This window comes from Staurois parvus, unplaced genomic scaffold, assembly GCF_062004578.1.
Source record: "Staurois parvus isolate SC_StPar_1 unplaced genomic scaffold, SC_StPar_1.0 ptg000395l, whole genome shotgun sequence".
Lineage (NCBI taxonomy): Eukaryota > Metazoa > Chordata > Amphibia > Anura > Ranidae > Staurois > Staurois parvus.
In genome coordinates this window covers 1,315,660-1,339,657 of record NW_028318191.1, presented here as the reverse complement: position 1 = coordinate 1,339,657, position 23,998 = coordinate 1,315,660, and the positions used below count along the sequence as shown (strand labels likewise).

At 40.6% G+C, this 23,998-nt stretch overlaps 1 protein-coding gene across 2 annotated transcripts in view; it reads left to right on the top strand.

Annotated features, from left to right (window-relative positions):
* Positions 1 to 4,684: 4,684 nt before the first annotated feature.
* The window catches only part of BLACAT1 (BLACAT1 overlapping LEMD1 locus), a 129,292-nt gene continuing 109,978 nt past the window's right edge, over positions 4,685 to 23,998 (top strand). Inside the window, exon 1 of one of the 2 annotated variants that reach the window (XM_089686360.1) lies at positions 4,685 to 4,896. Coding sequence is in view for 1 of the 2 variants with exons in the window: in XM_089686359.1 (XP_089542485.1) it covers positions 5,871 to 5,882 (12 nt within the window). In the remaining variant the exon portion in view is untranslated. Of the gene's footprint in view, positions 4,897 to 5,749; positions 5,883 to 23,998 lie in introns of those variants that run through there. The other variant, XM_089686359.1, reaches the window with a different exon arrangement.

Below are 23,998 nucleotides of genomic sequence, written 5' to 3'. Positions count from 1 at the left end.
ATCGGCCGATTTTTTTTTCGGCCGATTTTCGACCCGTCTATGGCCTGCATTAGACCGTCAGCAGATTGGCCTCTACAGTACATTTTCAGCACAGTGCTAAAAAAGAGCATGTGCAGAACAGGGGCAGACAGTTTTTACTGGATTTTAAACAGTATAGGCACTTCTTTTTAAAGTTTTACATACAGCTATAGTTGCAAAAACTTTAAACCCAAAAGCAAACGTTTATTATATTGCAGCTTACCAGTTGAATGTGCTAGCTACAGTTATAGGGTTGAAACAAACAATTTACCACTGAAATATGTGCTTACAATGATCAGCTTTTATTTATGTAAAACCTTTTTCCTAAAAGGATCAAAACTGTTGCTGTAACTGCTTATAAAAGATTACCTTCAATTTGTTTAGTGTATCTAAATCTGTAGGTGCATCTAACACTCCCCTCCTCCCACTCTGACAATGCTTCTGTCCAAAGGTGTTTCTGTTGCTCTTTGGATATTGCCATCACATATCTCAGGAAGCTTCAGGAGGAGGAATACAAAGCAGCCAATGGGTGAAGCTGTGTGTATCTTCGGGTGCTGACTGCCTGAACCCAGAAGAAGCAGCCAGCTTCTGATAACTGAAGAGGACCAAGATGGCGGCACGGGACCTGGGCTGAGTCACATAAACAGTGGATTGCAGCAGGACAATGCTTGATTTGCTGGGCAGGTGAATATGTGAATTGAGGACGGCACTGCACAAAAAGTAAGAGGGGCTAAAAACAAAAAAGAAACAAGGAGGGGGTAGTGAAGTTCCTCTTTAACCACTTGCCCTCCTGAGGATTTACCCCCTTTCCTGACCAGGCCATTTTTTGCGTTACGGTGTTGCATTACTTTAACTGACAATTACGCGGTCATGCAACACTGCACCCGAATTAAATTTACATCCTTTTTTCACACTAATAGAGCTTTCTTTTGGCAGTATTTGATCACCTGTTTGTTTTTTATTTTTTTGCGCTATAAAAAAAAGCGACAATTTTGAGAAAAAAAATATATTTTTGACTTTTTGCTATTAAACATGTTCATTAAAAAAATTTAAAAAAATCAAATTTCATCATAAATTTAGGCCAAAATGTATTCTGCTACATGTCCTTGCTAAAAAAAAACCCAATACGTGTAACTTAATTGGTTTACGTGAAAGGTATTGTGTTTACAAATGGCGGTATATATACTGGGATTTTTTTTAAAATTTTTACTAGTAATGGCGGCAATCAGCGACTTATAGCAGGACTGCAGCGGGCATTCTAACACTGGGAGGAACTGACTTGGTGTCACTGACATCCCCAGTGGCACCAATACAGCGATCAGTGCTAATAGAAAGCACTGACATTGTACTAATGACACTGGGCAGGAAGGGGTTAACCATCTGGGGCAATCAAAGGGTTAACAGTGTGCTGTTTTACTAGGGGCTGTGTGTTAGTGTTTCATTGTAAGCACAGTGCAGGAGCTGACAGGGAGAACTGTTTTGTTTACAAACGGTTCTCCCCCCATCATCGGAGATGCTCGGTAATCACTGGGCGCTGGTGAGTAATCACCGGCCGGGACCTGGTGATTGACAGTCGCAGCCACGAACCTACCCGAAATTGCATAATCACGTATGTATACGTGATTTTGCGCACCCCTGCCACACTGTAGCAGTATATCTGCTATAGGGCGGAGGGAATGCGGTTAAGTAACCACATTAAAGTGGTTGTAAACCTCAGACATAAGCATATCCCTCCATAGTGTATACTGTACTTGTCTCAATTCCCGTCCTCCAATTGCACATAGACGGCGGACGGGAAGCTTTTCCAGTGCAGGCTAACGTACCTGTATGTCAGCCTGCATCAATGGCTTCTGCACGGCTCACAGAGCACACACCCTGGAGCCCGGCTGTGTTCGGGTGATCACATGGTGTTTTGACCAATCACAGGACTCACATAATAAACAATGAAAGTAAAGATCACTTCTCTCTCCTCTCAGTGCGAGAGCAGAGAGAAGCGATCCTGCAGTTTGTGAGTGTACAGCAGCCTGTCAGTGCCCCTGTGTCCCTGATCACTGTCATACTCCAAAACCAACACCCTGATCACCGCCATATGCCACACCAGCACCCTGATCACCTCTATACACCATACCAGCACTCTGATCACCACCATATAGCAAACCAGCACCCTGATCACTGCCATACCCCATATCCGCATCCTGATCATCACCATGCCCCATACCAGCATCCTGATCACCACTATGCACCATACAAGCATTCCTGATCACCCCATATGCCATACTAGCGTCCTGATCACAGCCATACCCGATACCAGCATCCTGATCACCACCATACCCCATACCAGCCTCTTGATCACCACCATACCCCATACCAGCATCCTGACCACAGCCATACCCGATACCAGCATCCTGATCACCACCATACCCGATACCAGCGTTCTGATCACTGCCATACCCCATACCAGCATTCTGATTACCACCATACCCTATACCAGCATACTGATTACCACCATACCCTATACCAGCATACTGATAACTGCCATACCCTATACCAGCATCCTGATCACCACCATACCACATACTAGCATCCTGATCACCACCATACCAGCATCCTGATCACCACCATACCACATACCAGCATCCTCATCACCCCCATACCAGCATCCTGACTACTGCCATACCAAAGTCCTGATCACCGCCATACCTCATGCAAATGTCCTGATTACCACCATACCCTATGCCAGCGTCCTGAGTACCACCATACGCTATACCAGCATCTGGCATTTTAGGGTCTCAACTGATCAATTTTTAGACTCTATAGCAGCGGTTCTCAACCTGTGGGTCGCGACCCCTTTGGGGGTCGAACGACCCTTCCACAGGGGTCGCCCAAGACCATCGGAAAACACATTTCCAATGGTCTTAGGAACAGAGACACCGCTCCTCTATCAGTCTCCAGGTGGGTCCGCCCACATGCAGCTATGCCCACATACGAGTACCCGGCGTGATGACATCATCGCGCCAACCCCATCACATCACGTACAAATACAGGTGTATGTGACAGGGTTGACGCCATAATGTACTTATGTGGACCAGTCACACGTGTAAAAAGAGCAGCTACTGTGTAGAAAGCAGCTACTGTGTTGAAAGCAGCAGTATTGGGAGGAAAAACGATATTTCATGAATTATAATGCTTTAATTATGTTCAAATTGTAACAATGAAAACACATCCTGCATATCAGATAGTTACATTACGATTCATAATAGTAGCAAAATTACAGTTATAAAGTAGCAGCGAAAATAATTTTATGGTTGGGGGGTCACCACGACATGAGGAACTGTATTAAAGGGTCGCGGCATTAGGAAGGTTGAGAACCACTGCTCTATAGCTTTCACACATTTTTATCAAAAAAATGCAGCAGAATACATTTGGCCTACATATATGAATAAAAAATAATTTTATAACAAAAACTAGGGAAAAAATTATTTTTTTCATTTATAGAGCAAAAAATAAAAACCCCAGTGGTGGTCAAATATCACCAAAATAAAGCTCTAAAAATTTCATATGGATACAGTGTTGCATGACCGCGCAATCGTCATTCAAAGTGCGACAGCGCTGAAAGCTGAAAATTGGCCTGGACTGGAAGGGGGTGAAAGTGTCCGGACTTGAAGTGGTTAAGAACACTAAGGGTGAATTTACTAAAACTGGAGTACTTGGAATCTGGTGCAGATGTACATGGTAGCCAATCATCTTCTCGACTTGTTGAATTAAGCTTTGACAATAAAACCTGGAAGTCGATTCATTTCTCAGCAGATGCACAGCAGATTTTGCACTCTCCAGTGTTAGTAAATCACCCCTACATGTAATTTCTGTCTGCTGCTTCGTCCTTTGCATCAGTATGAATTTCTTATGACAAATTTTCCCTGACTACAAAAGAAACATGGTGAAGGGCAGGGACCTCCAGCTCACTGACGTCTCAGCTCTGTTCCTGTGAGCTGTGTGTAGGGGGTGTGTCACTTCCCTCCAAACAGCTGTCAGAGCTCTCCTCACTGATTGTAACATCAGCTCTCTGCCCCTTTTTTTCTGACAGCTCAGACAAGCTTTATAAATTCTGGACTTTGACTAGATGTAAAGAAGAGAAGACTGCAGATAAACAGGTTCAACTTATGTAGAAGGATTTGTTTAATCTCTGTGTATAACCTGGGGCCAGTCATTTCACTGTGTACTGTATAAGTAAGGGTTTAAGAGGCTGAGCTTGTACAAAAACATTGCCATTATCTAGGTTTGCTGAGGGCTAGGTGCGCATGTTTTTAGCAAGTGCATACTCCTGTTAGATAAATGTGAGGATATAAAATGTCACAATGTATAGATAACCGATCTACTAGGGTCGACATTGTGTTCGCCATGTGTCTTGGTAATGGGGGTATGATGCTGGGCACATGGTGAACACTGTGTGGAACCTAGCAGATGGGGTTATCTATACATTGTGATATTTTATATCCTCCCCTTTACCTAATAGAAGTGTACACTTGCTAAAAACATGTGCAATGCATAGGCAGGTTAAATAACCAGCATGTTATCCTAGTCCTTAATGGGATACTAGCACATTTCTGAGATGTGACAGACTACCCACCTTTTTTTGCTCTCCCTCTCCTGTTACCTTTACTGCCCTTAGTTTCTCCTTGTGCAAAAAGGAATTCCTCCCACATATCACCTGCTTCCTCGCTGCCCCCCTCTCCTTATCTTCCTAACTACCTTCCACCGTTATTCATATAGCTCTGTCCATCCCTCCCAGATCCTCATTCTCGGTGTGTGGGTTTTCCTCAGTAAGGGATCCTGGAGCTGTGACACAGAGCTGGTTAATCTGCTGCAAGCATCAAGAAGGTAAAGGTACTCAGTATCCCAGTCTGCAGAAGTATGTGTCTACTAGAGTACTACGAATGTGTGAACGCTTGCCGGAGTGATGATGTGTGTGTCTATTCAATCTTTTCTAGCCAGCTCTTCCTATTACCTTTCTCATTTCTTTGTGTGTCCCTACAGTTAGTTATTTATTTCTGTACATGGCTTATTCTCATAGATATGTATCCATTCACGTTCATGGAATCAGATGTTGATATATTTGTCTTCATGTAGGTGTTTACACCTATGCTTTGCAAGGCCTTAGTGAAACTATTTTTTGAGATGTATCCATAATCTTTAGTTCATATTTGCATTTGTTTACATTTATGTTTTATGAATCCTGCAATTATGTATGCGTTATATTTGACTGAATATTAATTATACGTGATTATTGATATTTATATGCTCTTTTAACTGCATATAACAGCCACATTATTTTGTTTATACAGTAATAATAATGTATTTCCTAGTTTTTAATGGTAGCTGTCATTTCTGACTACAACAAACCTATACTGTGTGAAGTAACGTAAATCCTGAGGGGCTTCTTCTGTGAAACAAACCTCCCAAGACCTCCGGTCTCTACTGAGCGTGTTCCTATACTGCACCGAGAAATAATCTGTGTTGTTTCCATCTGAAGTGTAGGACTGCCCTCCCCCCTGATCCCTTTTCCAAGAGCACCTAAAAATGATATGTGCAATGTTTCCACCAATTCTTTTTGAAGCAATGTCGTAGATAAGTAAACAAAATCTTTATTGGAGGGACTTGTCACACGTTTTTGTGATCCTTTTAGGCCCCCACCTTATCTAGCCTGTTCTTTAGAGCCCCTCCCTACAATACAGGGGGGACCACTGTGTTTGTAAGAGCGGATCAGGAGAAGGAGAGCAGAGCACAACATATTCTGCAGCCAACAAAGAGGGACAAAGAGGCAGGGGGACAGAGACAGAGCTGGCACAGCTTGAATGCAGAACACTGTAAGTATCATATTTAAGACATTGCACTGAGACAGAGATGCTAACCAAGACATGGAGGGAAAAGAAAGAAAAGGCAGTGGTTCAAAAAGAACAAGAAAGGGAAAATTGGCAGAGTTCTCTCTGTATTGTTGGATCTCATGGCAGTGAAAGGGTGAACTAGCGGTGAGTAAAATGCGCAGATCATCCTGCCATCTCTGAAAAGAGGGGAAATACAAATGGATAGAAATAGATCTGAAAGCAGGGACAGAATAGGAAGAGATGAAAAGGTTTGGTAAGGTGTATTCACTGTGTGAAAAAATGAAGGTAAGCATGAAAAGCGAATCTACAAAGGACTATGTTTTAAAAGACATACAATTAAAATAATGGGCAGAGCGTAAATAATTAGTTATATACTTGATTTCAGGATACGGTTATTAGACTTTCAGTAGTGGACCACCATGGGTACACATGGAATCTCCATGTCAAAAACAATAAGTTTAGGATGTCCTGTGGTACATAATCTAACTATCTTGAACCAAGAACCCTAGGAAGAAAGTATGGGTTTTATTGTATGGCACTCTTGGTTGCACTGTTCAGGTTTGCCCCAATGCAGATGGCCTATGTGCATAATCTAGCAACCAGCCTGAATGAGGAACCCTAGAAAGAAAGTATGAGTTTTATTGTATGTGCTCTTGATTGCACTGTTCAAGCTTGCCCCAATGCAGACTTCCGATGTGCATAATCTAGAAACAAGCCTGTACCAGGAACCCTAGAAAGAAGGTATGAGTTTTATTGTATGGTGCAATACTCTGATTTGCTCCAATGGAGACTGCTAATGTGCAGTTTTCAGGCAATGCCATAGTCCACAAGTACAGGCAATGACAAGTGGGATTCAGGGACAGGTAATGGCCAGAGCTAAAAAAAATACAAAAGATGCTGGTGCAGGTACTGCAAAATCAATCTCAACAACTAATCTGTGTGGGTACACACCTAAAAACCAATTCAGAGCCAGAGCCAAAGATACTAGAAATAGAGTCAGCCCGAAAGTGTAAGCATGTCAGATAGCCACAGGAATTAAGCTGGAGGCACCAGTTCTATACACTACTCAAGGATTCTCTCCTTGGATCCATTGCTTACTAATTTACTATTCACAAAAGCCTTGCCTTGTGAAATTACAGAACCATCATATTCAGATTTATAAACTGCCAGAACTCTTTCTGGGGGCATAGATTTGCAAGAATACATGCTCAAAAAGAGTGGTTTTAACAGGGTGTGACATGAGTTGGATAAGTAGACATAAGAAGATTTTAAGTATTTAGACAAGGAGGTTGTTTTGTTACCTTGCACCATATAAAATACAATAAAGTGAGTAAAAACAGGAAAAGGGCACTTTTTTTACTCACTGTATTGCATTTTATTTTTTTTTTGTATAAGCAATCTACAAAGTAAGAAGAGGAAATTTTTTTATCAGCTACTTTATAACTTTATACTGTAATGTAAGCAGGATTTGTAAAGTGTTTGCCAAACTGGTAGCTAGTACGTTGGAAGAGGCAATAAGAAAAACTTTAACAATGATCTGGATGTTTCACTAACATGTTGAATAAGGGAACATTCTTCCCAAGAAAACAACTTAATCCACTTTTCTTAGATGCAAAAAACACCTGACTGAGCTGCTACATTTTTCCATTGTAGTTATTCTTGCATACTAATGAGAAATATAGTTTACTATTTAATAAATGCAAATGATCCCCCAACAATGTGAGATAGACTGTACCTTCTGTCAAAAATTGTGGCTATAGAATGGAAAGTGTAATTTTAAAAACAAAGTTTGGTAGTGGGTCTTGGATTTCAGACAAACTGAAAGGCTTACTTTTGATGAATATATTCTCTTTACCTAAAGCATTACCATTAGTCTAGGATGAGTCAAATGTATACAAGTTTGTTTATTCCATATCCAGATACATGAATTCACTTATTTTGTTACCAATTATACTTGTTCTGGTTGATATCTAGGTAAAATAGTCTAAAGCAAGGAACCATATTAGAAAATCAATTCACAGCAATCCAATAACAGCATACCAGAGTTCAGGAATCAGTGATGAACTCTTCTGGGAGTTTTATTTTGGGCAAAGTCAGTAAAGCCTGCAAAAAAAAAAATCTTTAACAACACCTTTGATTGTGAAAATATATCACTTGCACGTCTTAATCTTCTTTTGATTAATGTTGTTAGTTTGCTTAAAGCCCAACTCCAAATTACAAAACAACTACCCTTGCCACAGGACCTCCTGAATTGCAAGGATTAAATGTTAATTAATTCTAGGAGATGAGAAATAATGTGATACTTACCTTACTCATTGCTCCAGCAGGCTCCCTCTGTCTGTGTGACCAGTCCTTTAAAGCCTCTTCTATAAGACGCTATGTCCAATGGTGGCACAATGGCATCATTAAGCACCATGCAGGGGCACAAGGCCTACATTGTAAATGAGGCTGGTGAGAGCCCGCCCACAAGCTGGACTGGAGGAGAGTACTTGAGCCCAACAAGTTTTTTTTAGTAATTCCTGGAGTTTGGAGTTACAAGTCACCAGATAAATAAACCTTATAGTTATCCTGATATACTGTATAAAAAGCAACAGAAATTGCACTGTAAATGGTCTTAAATGTCATAGTGTTCTATTCCCACCTAAATCTTGCCCAACTAATCCACCAAAAAGATCTATTTATCCATTTTCTAATATACAGTACTAATCTGTTAAATTTAAAGTGAATAAAATTAAATAAACAATCCACAAAATTGTGCATATATAACTGAAAGCATCAATAAAGTGCCCATGTGCCAATAAAAAGTCTCTTAAATGTCCTCAATGTAGTCCACAAAAAAATTGCTGATTAATATGTGCTCTTCAACAAAGTGCTGTAGTGATCCACCACTGCCACAACAGAGAATTACTGACTAAATATGACCACCCGCTACAACTGTATGACTTAACTAAGTCATATAGCGCTTGATTTCAAACAGAGAATTCAGAAGAGCACAGATGAATCGCAGTAAGCATTCACCTTTTAACTCATCAATGTTTCAGTACAATCACAGGTAAGGCATATGGAAGTCAAAGGAAACCCACCATAGTGTAAAGTCCACAGTGTTACCTAATCACTTCCGCCATGAGCGTACTGGAAGTGAGGTTATCATGCAGAGTACATGCAGAAGTGAAGCCACTGTACACCCGGAAACTATCAGAAGCGATAACTTGCTAGACTTGTATTAAGGTTTGTATGAAAAACAAGATGGGATAGCAATAATAGACCATTATAGTTTTATGATATGTGATATAAACTCGGTGCAAGGTACAGCACTGTTAAATGTGAGTAGGTAATATTACAGACTTTTGGCTTTTAATTAAATGAAATGGATTTACACTATAATGGTTTTCCTTTGTCTTCCATATGCCTTACCTGTGATTGCACTTCAACAATGGTGAGTTAAAATGTGGATGTGGATGGTGAATCCACTGTTTGAAATCATGTGCTATATAACTTATCTGTAGTGGGTGGTCATATTTAGTTGGTGAGTTTTCTGGTGTGGCGGTGGTGGATCACTATAGCACTTTGTAGTGCTACAGTGTTATAGCACGGATGTTCAACAAATCAGCACTTTTTTGTACAGTGGGCTACATTGAGATTTATTTAAGAGACCTCTTATTGGCACATGGGCACTTTTTTGGTGCTTTTGGTTATATAAGCACAATTTTGCGGATTGTTTATTTAATTCATATTTATTTTTATTCACTTTACATTTAACAGATTAGGGATGTAAGGTTGAGAATGTATGTGTGTATGTGTGTGTATATAAATATATATATATATATATATATATATATATATATATATATATATATATATATATACACACACCATAAGAGGTGTTGATATATAGCTGCTGTATCTATAGTATCCTAGCACTGGTGATATTAGTGAATTTTTTTGCAAAAAGATCTATAAACACACTGATTCAAGGTAAATTAAATAACATATACTTAAGGACACAAACTCAAAGCCCACCTTCAAGGATAAGCTACAGCTTGCAACCCAATAATACTCTAGTCAACAGAGCATCTGAGCAGAACATACAGAAAAACAGTACTGGACTGCAATCAGAGAGATTGGTAGGGATATCAAATAGGGGTGGTAACATGCTGGAAGCTACAGCTTTAGGTCATAGAGGGGTCTTGTCTTTGAAGATGAACATCACCCTAATAATATGCCTTCATTAGCATTTGCTTTTGGTCCAGTTTGTTTATAGATATTATGGTGACTTATAGAGCCATGTTTTAATAGGGAAGATGAGGAATTTATGATATAATATTACATGTATCTCTTTTTATTTAAAGATGTATACATGTTTAGCTTAATTTTGTTAGGAATTAGGAAGGGATCTTTCAGGGTTTTGACAAACAGCTTTGATACCTGATATGCAAGCTTATAAATGTGATATAAGTGTAGCACTACCCCTGCAGGGGCTGCTTGATAATGCTGACCCCAGTGGTTACCCTGACCTTGCAAGCCTCCCGACACCTCTGACACTCTAGGTTCAGACATATTTCAACAATATAGAATAATGATGCAAGAGACACAATTCTTTAGTAACATCTGTATATTAGACTTGTTCAAAAGATTAGGCCACAGAAATAATGGGTATCATGAGTTGTGAGCTTCAAATATTTAATTTCAACACCAACAGTAAGAGGGGGAAGAAAAGGCTTGGGATGCAGAGAATTTCATAAATGTAAGTACCCTAATTTGACTAACAATGGCCTTTGAAGAGAAAAGGTCCCTTTAAACTAGAGATTGTAACTTGAGTCCTGTGATGTTTAAAGTTCCTAATATGGTCCTATGCTAGCAAAGGTGAGGCCCATAAACATTAGTGAATACTGGTAATTTAATGAAGTTAAACAGATAGGCTGTGGTACTGCTCAAAACAAAGATCTCCTGGTACTGAGGTATACTGTAAATGTGTCTGCATGCAGTGTCTCTAGGGTGATGACAGAAAGAGGATGGGCATCCGCTCACTTACCAGTCCCATGGATAACAGCCTCACAGAGTTCTTGCCCAGGCTCTTGGCTGTTTGCAGGGATGGGCAGAGTTGCCACCTGCTGGCCTGTCAGCAGAGCGTGTAGAGATGTCTTTGTGAAGACCTGATAGTGACAGTCCCAATGCAGAGAAGCAAATGCGATTCCAGAGAGGCGATTGGTATCTGTGCTGAAGTGATCTGCAGAGTCCCGCAGCAGCAGGTCAACAAACTGTCCCTGGAGGAGAACAGCAGTCCCCTTGTACTCAGCTCTACATCCCGCACCAAGAGAGAGAGAGAGAGACAGTCCTTTGCTATAGAATATATCTGCTTTCCCAGCATCCTTCTTGTTAGCCAACTCTCTGGTAGTTGTAGTTCAATCAGCACTCAGGAATACTGTATGTATTGGCTAAAGACTACAGGTCCCAAGATCCTCCTCTGTCAGAAGAACTAGATCCACTCTGCCAACAGGAAGTGATGTAGCAGTCCCAGTACTGAGCACTAGGGGGAAAAGGATTAATCTTAGTCTCTTATGTAAATGTCCCAAAATGGCATAATGATATAGCCAACACCTGGCTACATACAGTCATGGCCGAAATTGTTGGCACCCTTGATATTTCTCCAGGAAATCATGTATTTCTCACGAAACGTATTGCATTAACACATGTTTTGCTATACACATGTTTATTCCCTTTGTGTGTATTGGGACAAAACAAAAAAAGGGAGGAAAGAAAGCAAATTCGACATAATGTCACACAAACCTCCAAAAATGGGCTGGACAAAAGTATTGGCACCCTTTCACAACTGCGGATAAATAAGAATGTTACAAGCATGTGATGCTCCTGTAAACTCACCTGGGGCAAGTAACAGGTGTGGGCAATATAGAAATCACACCTGAAAGCAGATAAAAAGGAGAGACGTTCACTTAACCTTTGCATTGTGTGTCTGTCTGTGCCACACTAAGCATGGACAACAGAAAGAGGAGACGAGAACTGTCTGAGGACCTGAGAACCAAAATTGTGGCAAAATATCAACAATCTCAAGGTTACAAGTCCATCTCCAGAGAACTAGATTTGCCTTTGTCCACAGTGCGCAACATTATCAAGAAGTTTGCAACCCATGGCACTGTAGCTAATCTCCCTGGTCGTGGACGGATGAGGAAAATTGATGAAAGATTGCAACGCAGAATAGTCCGGATGGTGGATAAGCAGCCCCAAACATGTTCCAAAGACATTCAAGCTGTCCTGCAGGCTCAGGGAGCATCAGTGTCAGCGCGAACTATCCGTCGACATTTAAATGAAATGAAACGCTATGGCAGGAGACCCAGGAGGACCCCACTGCTGACACAGAGACATAAAAAAGCAAGACTACAGTTTGCCAAAATGTACTTGAGTAAGCCAAAAGCCTTCTGGGAAAACGTCTTGTGGACAGATGAGACCAAGATAGAGCTTTTCGGTAAAGCACATCATTCTACTGTTTACCGAAAACGGAATGAGGCCTACAAAGAACAAAACACAGTACCTACGGTAAAATATGGTGGAGGTTCAATGATGTTTTGGGGTTGTTTTGCTGCCTCTGGCACTGGGTGCCTTGACTGTGTGCAAGGCATCATGAAATCTGAGGATTACCAAAGGATTTTGGGTCGCACTGTAGGGCCCAGTGTCAGAAAGCTGGGTTTGCGTCCAAGATCCTGGGTCTTCCAGCAGGACAATGACCCCAAACATACGTCAAAAAGCACTCAGAAATGGATGGCAAAGAAGCGCTGGAGAGTTCTGAAGTGGCCAGCAATGAGCCCAGATCTAAATCCCATTGAACACCTGTGGAGAGATCTTAAAATTGCTGTTGGGAAAAGGTGTCCTTCCAATAAGAGAGACCTGGAGCTGTTTGCAAAGGAAGAGTGGTCCAAAATTCCGGGTGAGAGGTGTCAGAAGCTTATTGATGGTTATAGGAAGCGACTGATTTCAGTTATGTTTTCCAAAGGGTGTGCAACCAAATATTAAGTTAAGGGTGCCAATACTTTTGTCCAGCCCATTTTTGGGGTTTTGTGTGACATTATGTCATATTTGCTTTTCTGCCTCTGTTTTATATTTGTTCCAATACATACAAAGGGAATAAACATGTGTATAGCAAAACATGTGTTAATGCAATACCTTTTTTGTGTGAAATACTTGATTTTCAGGAAAAATATCAAGGGTGCCAACAATTTCGGCCATGACTGTAAGGTTTTGTAGAAGATATTGTGAGCAACATATGTATTTCCATTTCAATGAACTGTGCCATTGACATTCATTTTGTTGTCATTAACAATTAATGGTTCATGTCTCATGTGGCTTGGATATATTTTTCTTTCGATAATAGGCCACTAATAAATTCACCATAAAAATGTGCTAATTTTATTTGAACCTTAAACCAGAACCTAGCCTCTTTGAGATAATACAGGAAGTGTGCAGAGGACACATGGACAACGAATTTCTGACAATATCAACAGTTTTTTTTTTACACCTATCAAATATAACTAAATACTTCCAAAAGGTATATCTTACAAACCAAAAGTAAGCAAATAAGATAAAATAAGTCCATTGTAAGGGTTTTCATACACTTTATATTTTTTAAATCCCATAACTAACTTCTTTTAAACACACATACTTACCTCCATACTGCAGCACCTGTGTGATGCTGCAGCTGTCCCACATCAGCTCTAAAGCAGGCCATACATGGGTCGAATTCCAAACAAAATATCATTCGTTCTGTAATCCGATGGTGCCACCAATGATTTCATTAATTTTCCAGCATGCCCGATAAACTAAAAGGGGAGGAACCACGAAAATCAGCTGCTGCCGTTGCCCCACTAACAGAGCAAATATCGGCTGATTATTCGTAGGTCCAATTTTCGAACGAAAAATTGTTCGAAAATCGACCCATGTATGTCCGGCCAAAGAACTGGACAATCACATGACCACTGATCAAACAGTTCTCAGTCTGGTCTAAGGGAAAAGCTGTGACTGATAGTCACTGGTCTCTGTACTGCTCCACCAGCACTCACAAGAGTGCTGGGTTGGGGAGGGATCGTGAGTGGCTGGCTCTGGCTGTCAGCCATGCGCTGAAAGGGAGAGCCAGCTGTCAATGAGGTAGTAGAGTGGATCCCAACAATATTGTCAGGATGCTTCTGGAGCCTGGCTCTCTATCCCATCAGGTGAGAGCCGGCAATAGCCAGTCACAAGAGGACAAAAGTAATTGTCCTTCTGTTACTAACAAGAGAAGTATGGCCAAAAAAGCTTTGCCCATACTTCTCTTTTAGGTTGTCGTAGCTTTATAAAATACAGTTCTAATAACTAAGGAAAGCGTTTATAGTGTAATGCAGTGCTATGACCTTACTGTGGCTACTATAGATTTAAAAAAGGCACATTTATAAAGCATAGCAGTGTACGATTTTTTTTTAATTCTTTATTTTTATTTTGCAAGAAAGAAATTACAGACAGCTATATATCTTAGTGTATCAAAGCAATCCTGAGAGATATACAGCGCTCATAATGCCATCTGTACAAGGCAATATGGAACCACTTTCATGACAAAAAGGACAACAAAACTGTGCTGAAACTGTGTGTGTCATGCAAAAAACATAATATTGATCCCTCAGATGTATGACTGCAAACATACAGTCATCATTTGTAAAAGACTTTTCTCGTTGCTACTAGAAAAGATGAGACTATTGGGACAGCAGCACACACCTGGCTATACCACTAGCAAAAAACAACAAACAGAAATTGATGTTGCGCTAATCACAATAATGCCACAGACATTCCAAAACAAATAATGAGATGAGAAGACAATAGATAATACACCATAACATAATCAGTAAATGGAAGAAATATGGGAGTGAAGGGAAAGATGAAATAATAAAGGTCTAAAATGAGGACCAAAAGCTGTAACAAACAATAAACCTTGACCGTGGGCAAAACGCACGGAAATGATCAGGGAAAAATAAAATATTTACTAAATCACAGTAATAGTTGGACATATGAGTCTGTCACAAACATAAATGAAATAACGTGAATAGAACTGATGAGAAAGTGGAGCAAAATGTGAATAATACAAAATGAAGTGCCTAATATTAAAAGTGGACAAACCACTTATCACAGAAGAATGACAATAATAACGCACAGTGAAGCCAAAAAATGTGACCATGCGACTAAAGAGTCATAACACAATGTGCATCAAAAGGCCATGTGACATAAAACGACTAATAAGTGACCATATAAATACCATAAATAAATGTGGCAAACATATATAGAGTGCAACTAGCATAAAACAGAAAATAGTGATACAAACGCACAGTGAAACCAAATGAATGTATTACTGTGCACCATAAAATACAATAACACAATGAAGAAATAAATAACATTTGACCAAAAAAAAATCATAAATACGACATAAAGTACATGTGCAAAAACGGCCAACAAAAACGCATAGAAAAAAAAACAAAACACAATGTGGATAGGTAAATGATTGTTGAATCCCACACCGGTTAAATTGCCTCCTCACCTCCGCGTCCAGACCCCAAAGGGCCAAAAGGCTGTCAGGCCACTCACTGCAGGGGCCCTTTAAGTGGAATCCCAACGGTGATGTAGGGATGATATCTCTCTCACTGGTGGAGCATACTGTTCAGCGGTGGTAATATATCTTTCACCTTTGGTCACATGTTATTTCATGTCCTAGTGATCAAAGACGCTTGTTGCTTGTACATAACAGTTTTAGCACCGCCCCATAGCAGAAATACTGCTACAGGACGGCAGCTGTGCGCAAAATCACGTAAATATACATGATTTTGCATCTCCTAGTAGGGGGTGCACACGAGCCGCGTGCGCCGCCATTCGCAGCCTTGGCTGTCAATTACCGGCTCCCGGCTGATAATTACTCGTCGGCACCCAGTGATTGCCAAGCATCTCCGATGGGGGGAGAATTGTTTGTAAACAAAACAGTTCTCTCCCCTGTCAGCTCCTGCACACTGCTTTGCAAAGCAGTGTGCTTACAGTGAAGCACTAACACAGCACACTTAGTAAAATGGCACACAGCACACAAGTAACCCTTTGATTGCCCCTGATGTTAACCCCTCCCTACCCAGTACCATTAGTACAGTGTCAGTGCTTTTTATTAGCACTGATCACTGTATTGGTGTCACTGGGAATGTTAGTGACACCAAGTCAGTTCCCCCCAGTGTCAGAATGTCCACCGCAGTCCCACTCTAATTTGCTGATCGCCACCATTACTAGTAAAAATAATTTTTTTTCAAATTCCCAGTATATATACCGCCATTTGTAAACGCTATAACTTTCACGTAAACCAATTAAGTTACACGTATTGGTTTTTTTTTTTAGCAAAGACATGTAGCAGAATACATTTTGGCCTAAATTTATGATGAAATTTGATTTTTTTTAAAATTTTATACTGGACATTTTTAATAGCAAAAATTTTTTTTTTTCTTAAAATTGTCGGTCTTTTTTTTTATAGTGCAAAAAAAAAAAAAACACACACACAGGCGATCAAATAGCACCAAAAGAAAGCTCTATTTGTGGAAACAAATCAACGTAAATTTATTTTGGGTGCAGTGTTGCATGACCACACAATTGTCAGTTATAGTAACGCAGAGCTGTAACACAAAAAATGGCCTGGTCAGGAAGGGGGGTAAATCCTCAGGAGGGCAAGTGGTTAAAAATGATTGAGAAGTATTTAAAGAACGTTACTTTTAAAAATGATCCTGGTCTAGTCTTCATCACCTTATCCTCCGTATCACAAATAAACCAAATCTTTCAGATTCTAGGTACAAACTTACTATTAACTCACTGCTGTAGCTTTTTGAGAGCTGGTGCAATGTTTACATCATTCAATATGCCCCCCTTCCCCCTGCTGTACTATTGATGTGCAAGCATCATCCATAGACAATAGAGGGTCATATATATTCACTAGAGCTGAAGCTGATGTATGAATGGACAGGGTAATAGAAAAAAAGAACAGTGTATAATGAAAACATTGCCTTGCAATGGCCTATGGCTTTACATGTCTTAAGGCGAATACAAATTGTCTGTTCTATACCACAATATTAATAGTAGGATTTATACTTTTAACACTAGTTTACTGCATGTTCTAGGCAAGAATATATTTGGCATAACTAAAATTCTTTATATACTTTGATATATATTATCTATCTATCTACATTTCACTTTTAAACCCTTCCCCCACTGCTCTGCAGACAGAAAGTAACCACTTAACGCCAAATCACGAACATGTATGTCATTTGACTTTAAGTGGTTATACTGGGATGATGCCTGCAGCTACAGGCATCATCCCAGTATTATTTATTTCAGCTGGTGGCCAGCTTTTATGTAAAAGCCATCCTAGAGGCTAATTAGCTTGGCTGTAACAGGCGGCAGGAGCGGCCTCCCCCTCCAGCCGGCCATTGGTGCATCTTCAGGCTCTACAGTCCCACCGACAAGCCCAGAAGTTCCTCCAGCTTACCATAGATGTTGACGAGGACCGGAAGGTCCCCAATGAGCTCTATGGTATAGGAAATTAGAAGTAACAAGCATTTTCGTCACTTCCAGTTTCCTGAATGTAAACAGCACCATTTTTAAATTTGGAAAGTATCTGAGCACACTGATCTTGGTGTGATCAGATGTTTGTAAGGGCAGAGAAGACATGTGGGGTCTAATATACTCCTGATATCTCCATAAAGACTACCTGTCACTGCCTATTGCTGTTACAGTGGATGTTTACATTCCTTGTGATAGCAGTAAAAGTTATCAAAAAATAAAATTAAAGAAAGTGTAAAAATAAAAAAAAAAGAATTTTAAGTGTGAAATCTCAATCCTTTTTCACTATGATCACTAGCTAAGTATTTTCTGGGATTCGCAAATACTGACCTTTTTGATGTTTCCTGTCAGCATGATACCCATGCTGGAGATACATTAATATACAGCCAGGGCCAAAGATATTGGAACTCTTGCATTTCTGACAGATAATGCACCATTTTGCCCAAAAAATTGTTGCAATTACAAATGTTTAGCATTTTCATGTTTGTTTCTTTTGTTTGTATTAGTATGACACAAAAAAGTGGAGGAACAAAAAGCCAAATCTAACACATTCCCCACAAAGCTCCTTTTTTGTTTCTCCATTTTTTTGTGTCATACCAATACAAATAAAAGTAACAAAGATGAGAATGCCTAAACATTTCTAATTGCAACAATTTTCTAGGCTAAGTGGTGCATATTCTAACAGAAATCCAGAGGTGCCAATATTTTTGGCCATGACTGTGTGTTTCTGCTATGAGAGCCATAGCCACCCAAAGCTGATGGCTTTCAGTCCTTGTTGTCACTACCAGCTGTGGTGCCCACTAATGCCTGGGAACTAGTCAGAGTGGTTCCTGATCATGTGATTATATGCAGGCTAGATACTTCACTGACAAAAAAAAAGCCTGCAGAAGACTTTTTTTTTACTGTTATCTTATTAGGTTGGAATGGGATCTGCAGTGCCATTTGTTTATTAGTGTAGTTGTTCGATACAGTTGTTCTATTTAGGAATGAAAATTAGTCAGTTTGTCAAGTCACCTGATGTATGCTGACTTTGCTAAATATGACCTGGGCATCTAGGTTTGACCTGTGGTCAAGAAAGGGTTAAAGGACAGCTTCTCACAATATTATCTCTGTGGAAGTGCTTATATTTGGCTTGGAACCTGGTATTTCTGCAGGCTTTGTGCATGTGGCATATAACTTTTACTTATTTATTTTTATTTATTTCAGGCACTTAAATCGCGTCGTCAATTTACGGGGGGCTTTACACACACATATATATATATATATATATATATATATATATATATATATATATATTGTACATTCACATCAGTCCCTAACCCTTAGGGGTGTACAATTTAAAGTCCCTAACTCACATTCATACGTACATATACTAGGGACAATTTAGACAGGATCCAATTAACCTACCAGCATGTCTTTGGAGTACTTTGTACTTGTACTTGTTTGTACTTGTACCTTTAGGAAATTTTGCTAATTGCTATTTGCATTTAAGCTGCCCGCATAATATATTAAGAGAGTGCATAAATATATATGTATCAGATCCTTCCGCTGCTCCACAATGAGGACCGTGCTATGAAAAAAAGGTGATACTATCTTTGTCAGCTAAAAGAACTTTTTTTAATTCTATCTAAAAGATTAGATAGAAGTAAAAATGGACTTTTAGCTGACAAAGATAGTACCTCCTTTTTTTCGTAGCACGGTCCTCATTGTGGAGCAGCGGTCCTGCGTGTAAGAAATTGGACAGTGCAGTTTTGAACACAGTTTCACATGATCCAGTAGCTGCTGGATGGAAAAAAGGAGATACAGACATCTGCAAATACTTTTCTAGCAGTGGGTAAACAAAGATGAGCAGATCCTGCTGCCACAGAACTTGCAAAGTTACCTCCATGTTGCTCTCACTGCCTGCAGCAATGGCCTCAAACTTGCACCCATGCAGAAGAAGGAAGGACAGGTGACAGGCTGGCTACACCCCTTTCCAGAGTCCCACCCAATCAAACTGTGAGCCTCGCAGGCTCTGCCCAAACATCAGCTAATGGGGGAGGGATCTGTCCCCCGTGTTCTCTGTCTCTTGTGGGCAAGTTGCCTTGGGCAGCACATACCCTGATGAGATAGGTGGCGTTTGTGTGTGGGTATCCCCCACAGCTGTCAACAAATCTGGCCTCTGACTCTAAATGACAAAGAAGTAAACTCTCTGGCACTACTGCTGACTGTCCGTGATCCTAATTGATTTTCGGTACAAACCCCGGGACGAGGTCAAGTCGTGACAGCTTCTTAACACCTGTCCTGGCCAATTTGTGACAGTTGGCAACTATGTATTAGGTCATCCACAGCTTGCTGTTTTCCAACTATTTCTAGGGCACAACTAGGACATTTGCAACTAATTGACCATTTTGTCACTTTTGTTTGCTTTTTCTACATAGAAGTCAGTCTAAAAGCAAAATTAACCTTATTAGCACTGCCTGCACGGTACTGCTGATGGGTGGCTCCTACAGGCACAGCAATGTACCTGTACATCGCTGCCTGCTTCTGGGTTTAGGGTGTGCGTGTGCGCCCCAACCCCCCCGACTTCTGTTTTGTTTGGACACAGTGGGATTTTGTCAGCAGGTCCCTGTCAATCCATTCAGGGAGAAGGAACAAATAGATTTTTAATAAAAAACAGCAAACATTACACACGTTAACACTTGTTATGCACACACTTAATTCTTTGATTACCCCAAGATGTTAACCTCTTCCCAGCCAGCCTTCCCTGTCATTAATACAGTGACAGTATTATCATTGATCACTGTATTATTGTCACTGGTGATGTCAATGTCAGTCAGTTCCCATTCACTGTCAGTTAGTGCCAGATTGTCCACCACACTATCACAGTCCCTGATCAGTGCCATTACTAGTATAAAAAACAACTAAATAAAAATTCCAGTATATACCATTTTTTGTAGATGCTATACTTTTCAAACAAAAGCTATCAATATACACTTATTGGGATTTTTTTTTTACCAAAGTGATGTAGCACAATACATTTTGGCCTAAATTTAGGAAGAAATTAGATTTTTTAAATGTTTTTATTGGGTATGTTTTGTGGCAGAAAGAAAAAATATTGTTAATTTTTTTCAAAATGTTTGGTCTTTTTTCGTTTATATAATAAAAATAAAAAACCCAGTGGTGATCAAATACCACCGAAATTTATTTGTGTGAAAAAAATAATATAAATTTTATCTGGGTACAGCATTGCATGACCGTGCAATTTACCAATTACCAGTGCTAAATAGCAAAAACTGGTCTGGTCATGAAGGGGGTAAAACCTTTCAGAGCTCAAGCGGTTAAATCAAGACACAGTGTCTTAGACACTTTGATATAGTTCCGGTGCTTAGTATAAAATCCAATACATTTGTTGCTTTTTACTTTACTGGCTACTTCTCAGTGTATATAATTAGAAAAAACACCTTAATATGGAAGTTCACCTGAAAAAGGCAGTTCTGCTTTATCTCCTCCTCCCCTCCCACCTTTGGAGGTTTTTTTTTTCATGAATTTGATCTAGTTTTGCTCCTGCTTAGGCAATCCGAGTGGGCGTTCACCCCCCTCCCATTCTGCTTGAAACCTCCTGGGATACATCACAGGTCCTAGGAGGCTGCGGGTCCATTCACAATGCGCAGCATGACTCACGCATGCACAGTGGGAAGCTGGCTATGAGGCCCAAGAGAGTCACAGTCAGCCTTCCACATCCAGTTTTGGGTACCCTGGATCCCTGGACCAGTAAGTGTCTTTTTCTTTTTTAAAGGCAGCAGCTACAGTATTTGTAGCTGCTGACTTTTAATTTTTTTTAAACAGACTGAAGATCCTTTTTAAGGCAGCCCATACATTTGTAATGCCCTCTAGGTAAGCTAGATAGGATTTTTGTTAGAGGCTGGGTAGCATCCTGGGATGAGTTAGCCTTGGAGTGAGGTAGTGGATCTACATCAGGACAGGCCGGGAGGCTCTACAGGTCTGGGCTTTTGGAGCCCTCCCACCCTTCCAGAAATTTAGAGAACTTTCTCTAAGAGGGGCGGGGGAGGGGAGGAGGCCCAGATCTGCATGTTTGAGGGACCTTGCCCAACCCCCAGGCAGGAAGCCATGCATGGTGATCGAGGATATCTCTTAAATGTGGCAAAGCCTGGGGAGTCGTGCGCAGTGTTGGGTGGAAGATGGGCCAAGAGGAAGGCTGGAGTGTGGAGCTTGGGATGGGCCCCAGCGAGGGGAGCCTACCTACTGGCTGGTTTGTGGATGGGAGGATCTCCACTGTGCCACTGTCTCTTTGAGAGGACATCTTGAGCAGCAGAGAAGGAGCCAGCCCAGTGAAAGGCCTGAAAGCAGCTATCAACCCACCAAGCTGACAGGACAGTGTGAGTACTCCTACACCCCTTAGGCCAGATAAAAGGAGTGAGTGGTCAGGTGCAAGACCCAACTATGGCTACTTGCCCAGGGATACACTCAGTGCCGCTGGGTGAAGAGAAGGATTCATCAAGGGGACTTCTGTGCTCGTTAACAGAGACAATTGCTATTTTTAATCCACTTTTTTGTGCAGAATTGTTGCTAAGATGTTTGTCCTCAAATTTGCAGTTCCTTGATCATCCCATATACCCCTAGACCCCATCCAAGTTGTTAACCCCTTAATAAAAACAACTAAAAAACAGCTCAAAAACTGTTTACTGTGTACTGAAAATGCATGTTGCCTGGCCGTGCAAAGCTTAGGGCGGACCCAAAACAAATCCAGAGGCCCTCAAGAAGGTAATGCTATACATTAATTTTATTTTAATTTTGTTCAACCAGCAGGTTGAACAAAAATAATACAATTATTTTTGATTCCTCCATACATTCAAAATGGATGAAAGAATCACTCCCGCTACGCTATTGTGTTCTGATGGTGGGAAGCCTTCCCGCCATCAGAATACAATAATCAGTGCTGCTGGCTATAGCTGATAGGGAAAAACCTGATAAGTTGACAAAAGTGCAGTTTTTTAGATTTGGTGAATTACTGCGCCAAAATTGTTCCATGCATTGCACAGTTTCTAACCATTCATGAAAATTAAATTGCAAGATGGAAGTAGGGAACAAATGAGCAAATGAACAGCATGCAACTAAAGCTTCACTGCAGGCATATATACAAAACACAAATAAATGCAGTTGTGTATTCCCTAATTAAAAAAATGAAATGTTATTTTACATAGCATAAGTACAGTATGTGGAGTGGGATCGCTCCTTGACCTCTGGAGGACCCCTGGGGATACTATAATTCTGAAAGTCAGCAAGAATGTCATTTATGTGATGTCACTGATGTGCATCACAAGTCAAAACACTCTGGAACATAGAACGCCTTTCCCTCACCTCTGTATAGTCACTCCACCATGACTGTCTGGACCATCTTCCTTTACCTGTACAATACTCACTTCATTTCCCTGTACATAAGTCATTTTATAATGCTGCTAGAGCAAGAAAAAAATGCCCCCTATTTTTGCTAAATAACTTTACTGTGACTTGATTGGAAAGATCAGGCACATGCTTGAACAAAGTAAAACAAAGTTTGAATTTGATTCCTCATGGGTCTCCTGGAAGTCTCTAATTCTTGTATGCATTGCATCTTCATATCAGAGTCTTTGATAATCTCATCTCTCAGATACTTCAGACTCAACAGATTCCCCAGTTTGTGTTCCCCCAGGAAAGGGGACTTACTTCTCCATCACATGACAATGCCTGTTTCACAGCTCCAAAGAAAATATCATTTCTCTCTCACTGCCTCAGCAGAACTGCTATTCCACCAAGCAAGAAGTGTTCTTTTTCTCTTATACACTACAGTGTCCGCTTCGCTGCACCCTATACACTACAATATCCTGATCTCTGCACTCTTATACACTACAGTGTCCGCTTCGCTGCACCCTATACACTACAATATCCTGATCTCTGCACTCTTATACACTACAGTGTCCGCTTCTCTGCACTCTATCCATTACAGTTTTGTGACTGCTGCACTCTACACACTACAGATTCCCGTGGGCTGCACCATTTACACCGCAGTGTTCTGACTGCTGCACTCTATACACTAGAGTGTCCCGAATGCTGCATTGTACACAACTGTGTCCTGACCCTGTACTCTTTTTGCTATGCAGTGCTATATATGCTTTTGAGCTAGAACTCTCAGTTGGTCACGGACTGCCCAGAGCCAGAATCCTTGGGTGTTATTGGAGTGATGGTGGGAGGCTTGTAGAGCAGTGGTTGTGATAGTCTGCAACATGCTATAGTGTGTGTTACATAGTCCTGACCAAAGTTTTTATTGTCGAAACAGTAGTTGGTTGTTAGGCAGTTTCAAATCATTTTAATCAAGCTCTTCTTTACAGTAGGCCTAGGCAAATTACACCAAGGGATGGATTTACTAGGTAAATAGACTGTGCACATTGGAAGTACAGTAGCACTCTGCAAGAGCAGTCGCACTCATTTTCCCCAAGTCCATCTGC